The sequence below is a fragment of the Pseudoliparis swirei genome, unplaced genomic scaffold, assembly GCF_029220125.1.
Source record: "Pseudoliparis swirei isolate HS2019 ecotype Mariana Trench unplaced genomic scaffold, NWPU_hadal_v1 hadal_26, whole genome shotgun sequence".
NCBI classification, from domain to species: domain Eukaryota; kingdom Metazoa; phylum Chordata; class Actinopteri; order Perciformes; family Liparidae; genus Pseudoliparis; species Pseudoliparis swirei.
The window spans coordinates 843,850-850,607 of NW_026613262.1; the positions used below are offsets into that span (position 1 = coordinate 843,850).

At 43.1% G+C, this 6,758-nt stretch overlaps 1 protein-coding gene across 1 annotated transcript; it reads left to right on the forward strand.

The window, feature by feature from the left end:
* The first annotated feature begins 4,341 nt into the window (after positions 1–4,341).
* On the forward strand, positions 4,342–6,471 carry LOC130191012 (E3 ubiquitin-protein ligase TRIM39-like). Its single transcript, XM_056410684.1, is given in 3 exon segments — positions 4,342–4,980; positions 4,982–5,273; positions 5,340–6,471. Coding segments are annotated over 3 exon segments (1,587 nt in total). The 5' UTR covers positions 4,342–4,344; the 3' UTR covers positions 5,999–6,471.
* Positions 6,472–6,758: the final 287 nt, after the last annotated feature.

Here is a 6,758-nt window from a genome sequence, read left to right on the forward strand (position 1 = left end):
AAGTACCAGTGTTCTGAAGTGGACACGAGAAGCCACTGGTAACCAGTGAAGGGAGGCGAGTAGTGTGGGTGAATTTAGGTTAAATACCAGTCGAGCTGCTGCATTCTGGATGAGCTGCAGAGGTCGGATGGCACTAGCACAGGGGTATTCAACTAAAATGTTAAGAGGTCCAGTTAGAAATTTTCTTGAAGCAAAGGTCCAGAAGATCATAATGTCTAACTATTTAGTGTGATATATATAGCCTGGTAGTTGTATCAACATCTGCATGTAATCAATACCTTTCAAATCAAATGAATTCAATCTGATTAAAACACTTTTTAACAATATTTATTATCATGTAACATAGAACTGGACTGCAGATATGTATAATGTTCTCATGAACTAAATAAAAATAGGGCTGCATTTTAAAATAAAATAAATACAAAATGAAAATTGTGCATGTAATAATAAATAATAATAATCAAATAAAGTGCTTAACTTCAGAAAAATTAAATAAAGGGAGGAAAAGCTTAAATTTCCCCATGTTTCACAGTCTCAAACAATTTTACAGATAATAAATCTCAACACATCTTAACAATTGAACAGTTTTAGAGCATCACTCTTGCATCCCACTCCCCCACTTGTTTGCTCAGTGTGAGAATTGAGCTCTAGCTTGTCCTGCCAGGACTTTAAACCTGGGCTTGAATGGAGTCAGGGCCATCCTCATGCACATGTGGAGGTGCTCATTGGTGAGCCTCGAACGATATTTATTTTGATGATATTCATCGTGGAGAAAGCTGCCTCGCAGTTGTAGGTGGAGCCAAACATGGTCAAGATGTATATGGCAACTTTCCTCAGACCTGGAAAAGCTGTCTCAGGGACCGTTTGGAGCCAGAAAGTGGAAGGGTCAGTTCTTAGAAACTGCTCTTTCAGGGACACATCTGCTTGGAGATCAACCAGTTGCATCTGGAGGCCCAGGATTTACCCATTTAAAGTGCTGTGTGACTTCCTTTGAGAACCCCTGACATCAGTGATGATAAATGGGTTCTGAATGAACATGGTGAGCTGCTGTCCAAAGCTGAAGCTGTCAAAGCAGTTGCTGAAGTTTACGATCAGCTTATCAATGAAGTCAACAAAAGAAGACGCATCTCTCTGTCCCTGAACCTGTTCCTGCACTGCTGGGAAGTGTGCACAGTCTCCTGCAGGTCTTCCTTGAACAACTCAAGTTTCTTTTGAAAGGAGCGGACAGCGGTCATCAGTTCTAAATTGAATTGTCCTTGCCTTGTAGCCTCAAATTCAGTTCATTCAGATGTGCAGTGATATCAACCAAAAGGCCACATTATCCATCTGTTTATCATTTCCTAAAAGAGAAAACTGTGTTGCTTTCTGATGTGTTAGCTCTGCCAAAAGATGCTACTTCCTCCTGATGGACCAAAAGCGCTAAGACCCTCCCTTTGCTGAGCCATCTCACATTATTGTGCAGCAAAAGATCATCAGCATTGGCATCAACTTCTCTGAGGAATTCCCTCAGCATGCGATGCTGGGTGGAAGAGGATGCCCTGAGAAAATTGATCATTTTCATCATTGTATTCATCACTTCAGCATGCTCATCTGACAGGGAGGCACAGAGGACAGATTGATGAATGATGCAATGGTAAGCTATGAGCTCTGGATTGTCCTCTTTCAGTCTTGCTACAGCTCCTTTCTCTCTCCCTATCATAGCAGGGGCTCCATCTGTGGCTATTGAAACCACTTGTGTTGGTTCTATTCCTCTCTTCGTTAACGTCTCCTTAATGGCCAGGTAGATATCTTCTCCTCTTGTACTGGTCTGAAGGGGAGTGACACCTAACAGGTCTTCACAGAATGCTTTCTGGTCTGTGTTGAAAAACCTGACGTACACTAACAGCTGAGCATTGTCACAGATGTCAGTGGACTCATCCACAACTAAGCCTACACATGGTGCCTTATGTATGGCTTCATTTAGCTGGGTTAGCACATCCTGAGTTAATATTTCACTTTTCTTTGTGGCAGATGATGCTGACATGGGTATTTGCTTTATCTTATCACAAAGCTCTTGTTTTGGTTTTCCGTCAAGTAATGTTTCAGCGGCGACACTCATGCATTCTTTGACAAGCCCTCCATCAGTAAATGGCTTTTTGTGTTGCCCCAAAATCCAAGCAACTCTGAGGGAACACTCATGAGCACGTTGTTGGGCAGTGAGCGTGTGGCTCAGGATCCTGGTGGACTGTTCATATTGGGCTGTGAGACCACTTATTTTCTGTGATCTCACTTCGGATTTGAGTGGGTATGTTTGTTCAAAACCTTTATGTTTTGTCTCATAATGGCGTTCACATTGCCACTTTTAATAAGTGCCACGGTTTCTGAACATATAAGACACACTGGTTTTGTGCTCCTGTGGGAAGTATGAACAGAAATGAGTCTGTCCATTCCGGATTAAATGCTCTATTTTCGCTGTCAACTTTTCTTTTTTGGAGGCGACATTTGTTCCTTATGTTTCTCTCCCTTTCTCTGTCTCACTCGCCTTTTCTCAACTTTCTCCGGCGCAGTCGTCCGTTTCTCTCCTTTGTTTTCTACATGTATCGCTTTCTTTTCTTTCTACCGTCTTTTCAAGTGTAACCTGCCTCTACTTTCTCATCTGTCTGCGTAGCGCTGTCTGTTGAGGCGTAATGTTTACCGCCGAGAATGCATAGATTTGATTGGCTGAGTGGTATCACGTGGGATGGCTTAACTCGCATGCAATTGGTCTGTGCGTTTCCGCATCCGCTAAACCACTACCGTAAAGACTGCAAAAGCTGCGCCGCGCCGCCGGGTAAAAAAATTAAAACACCCCGTCAGGTTTTAAATCATAACCTTCTGTTTTGGCTGGCGGTCCGGGTCCGGATGGGACGGCCTCTGGGTCCGGACCCGGACCGCGGTCCGCCAGTTAGTGACCTGTGGTCTACACCTTCACAGAGCTATATTTTATTTATGATAATATACTGTATCTAATTACACAAGGCCATTTTAGGACCTAGGTGAAATAACTGTTTAGGGAAAACTGCTTTTAATGCTGGCATACTAACCATTTGTTGTTACTTTGTAGATATTACAATACATTTGGAAATGATAGCAATGTTGTTGGACTTTAAAAGCAGTGTATATGGTTTGGCACAGGCATATTTTGAGTTCTGATATTGGGCTTGTTTTTTGGGCTTGTTTTATTGGCCATTGGGCTGGTTTTGATTGGCCAATGGGCTGGTTTTGTCACACAGACCTGGCCACCCTGAAGAGGAGAGCTGCTGCGTCACACCCCGGAAACCACACGTTGGTCCGGCAGAAACACTGCAGCGGAGACGAGTCTCTGCTTTTCTCTCAATTCAAAGTGACTTCATCAGAGTCTCTTACAAACACTGGTGAGTACATCTGATTATATTTACACCTGTAACCACCAGGATTAACGCAACACCTTAGCTTTAGGGCTCGATCACACCAGCCGCTTCAAACACGCCGTGGTAAAAACGTGCCTGTGGAGTGCGCGCGCAGCCGGGCGATACAACTTCATTTACAAAATGGAGTCAAGCAGCCGTCGCGCTCTTGCTGTGTTGTGGGACGAAGAGGAGGAGAACGCCCCATAAGCGGAGGTTATACCGCTAATATGAGTGTCTCGTCGGGGTTTGCCTTTTACTTTTGAATTTCCCGCCGTTCATACCACACGAAAACAGGAAGGAGAGCCCGCCTCCTGCTTGATCTGATTGGCTGCCTTGAGCCTCTTGCTTGATCCGATTGGCTGCATTGGGCCTCTTGTTTTTGTGCTCAAATCTTTTATTGGTTTTCGAAATGTATGCAAAAGAAAAGATGAACACACTGTACATATACAAAGATACTCAGACAAAAACCATACACAAAATATATTATATATATATGGGTAGACATGCAAAAACCTGCACACAGTATTTTGCTGATTCATTCTTCAACATTTTTAGAGTAGTCACATATTCATTCTTTTGGCCTAATCTAGTTTTATTCAGATCCGAAGAACATGAGATTGCTGTATTCCTTATGCAACCTTTGATGGCACTCTATAGAATACACGGATCATTAGTGGTCCCAACATTTTCTGAAATATAAACAGTAAAGGCATCTCTAAAGTAGGTGCACAACTCATTATTTCTTCATTATTTCTGCTGTTCTTTAACTCACTTTTGACTTATTCTGTGCTCCTTTGCAAGAGGAGCGAGGTTGAGTCTGTCGGCACGACTTTGATCTTGTTTCTTAATTAAAAGACATACAAATAATTACACCGTTTTTGACCCCTTTTCAACAAATAATGAAACTATTTTTAATATAATGTTCTTTTCTTCCTCAATGTGTGTAGATATGGCTTCTGCAAACTTTCTGCTGTCTGAAGATCAGTTCCTGTGCTCCGTCTGTCTGGATGTGTTCACTGATCCAGTCACAACACCATGTGGACACAACTTCTGCAAAAAGTGCATCAATGATAACTGGAATACCAACAACCAGAACATGTGTCCACTGTGTACAAAGGTTTTCTTCTCAAGACCTGAGCTGCTCGTCAACACCTTCATCTCTGAGATGGTTTCTCAGTTCAGACAGTCGACTCAGCAGAAAGCCAGCAGCAGCAGCTCAGAGCAACAAGAGTCCAGACCAGGAGAAGTTCCCTGTGACGTCTGCACTGGAACCAAACTGAAGGCCCTGAAGTCCTGCCTGGTGTGTCTGGTCTCCTACTGTGAGACTCACCTGGAGCCTCACCTGACAGCTTCACGCCTGAAGAGACATCAGCTGATGGACCCTGTGGAGAACCTGGAAGACAGGATGTGTCTGAAGCACGATAAACCTCTGGAGCTGTTCTGTAGGACCGACCAGGCGTGTGTCTGCATGCTCTGCACTGTGTTGGACCACAAGATGCACAATGTTGTTCCTCTGAAACAAGAATGTGAAGGAAAGAAGGTGGAGCTGCAGAAGACAGAGGCTGAAACTCAGGAGATGATCCAGAAGAGGCCTGAAGATTCAGGAGGTCCAACACAACGTGAAGCTCAGTGAGGAAGATGCAGACCGAGAGAAAGCAGAAGGTGTTCAGGTCTTCACTGGTCTGAAGGAGTCTGTGGAGAGGAAACTGAACGAGCTCATCACTACGCATCAGGAGATGCAGAGAAGCACCACCAAGCAGGCTGAAGACGCCTTCAGACAGATGGGACAGGAGATGTCTGATCTGATGAAGAGGAGCACTGAGGTGGAAGCTCTCCCTCTGAAGACCACCTCCACCTCCTCCAGGTGTCAGTCCCTCAACATCCACCATCCACCACCCACCAAGGACTGGTCTCAGGTCAGTGTTCCTCCAGCATCACATGAGGGGACTGTGAGGAGAGCTGTGTCTCAGCTGGAGGAGACGCTCAGTAACATGATGAAGACGCTGGTTGAAGTTGAGATGAAGAGGGTCCAGAAGTTTGCAGTGGACGTGACTCTTGATCCTGAAACAGCTCATCATGACCTCATCCTGTCTGATGATGGGAAACAAGTGAAACATGCTCAGGTAGAGCAGCCACGTCTCCCCGACAATCCACAGAGGTTCTCTTCTCGTCTCTGTGTTTTAGGAACACAGAAGTTCTCTTCAGAAAAACTTTATTATGAGGTTCAAGTTAAACGAAAGACTGAATGGGCTTTAGGAGTGGTCAGAGAGTCGGTCAACAGGAAGGGACCCATCATACCGAGTCCTCAGAACGGTTACTGGACTATATGGTTGATAAATGGAAACGAGTATGAAGCTTTTGATGATCCTCCAGTTGTTCTCTCCCTGAAGTCTGGGCCTCAGAAGGTGGGGGTGTTTGTGGACTATGAGGAGGGTCTGGTCTCCTTCTATGATGTAGAAGCTGCAGCTCTCATCTACTCCTTTACTGGCTGCTCCTTCAAGGAGAAACTCCTCCCATTCTTCTGTCCTGGTCGTTATCATGATGGTATAAACTCTGCTCCTCTGATCATCTCTCCTGTTGGAGTAAACTAATCACTCTTTGTTTATTGTAATGATTTTCTTCATTGAAGAGAATAAATGTACATATCTTGTCTTAATATCATGCAGTTGAACTTGACATCTTACTGTTTACTGTGGTGATTGATTTACACGTCATTATTAAATGTATCCCGTTACATATAAACACATTAATCTCTTAAACTCTGCATCATGACACATTAAATGTAGAATTTCAATTCAAATCTTTGTTAAATCTAAGACATTTATTTCTACGTCCAGAAGAAAGATCCAGAAAAGTAAAGCCTGGTTGACAGAAGTTGTTTCATGACAAATAAATTGTATTCTGTGACTTTCATAATAAAAGATGTTTACAAGCAAAACAAGACTTTTTAAAATAAATATTATTTTTACAGTTCTTACAAGTCCATCTGAAACCATGAGTCAATTGACAGAAAATGAAATGGAAACTATTTGTAATGGTTTAATAAATGTTACCTGTAAAAACATTTCATGTTTCCAGCTTCACAAATGTGAAGTTTTGCTACTTTTCTTTTTAATAATGTTAATAATGTCAATGCTTTAGTCATAATGTTGAGGTTTGGCCAAACAAACATTGTGAAGGTGTCAGTTCAGGATGCCGACTGGACACGAGGAGCTGGAGTCCAGATGTGGCTCGTCGTGTCCCAAGTTCTCAGGTACAGAAATAAAAGACATTGGAAATGTTTTCTCACTACAAGCTATTTACTAAACGGATGACACAGCGACCAGCAAGAAGTAGAAAGAGGCGTAATTT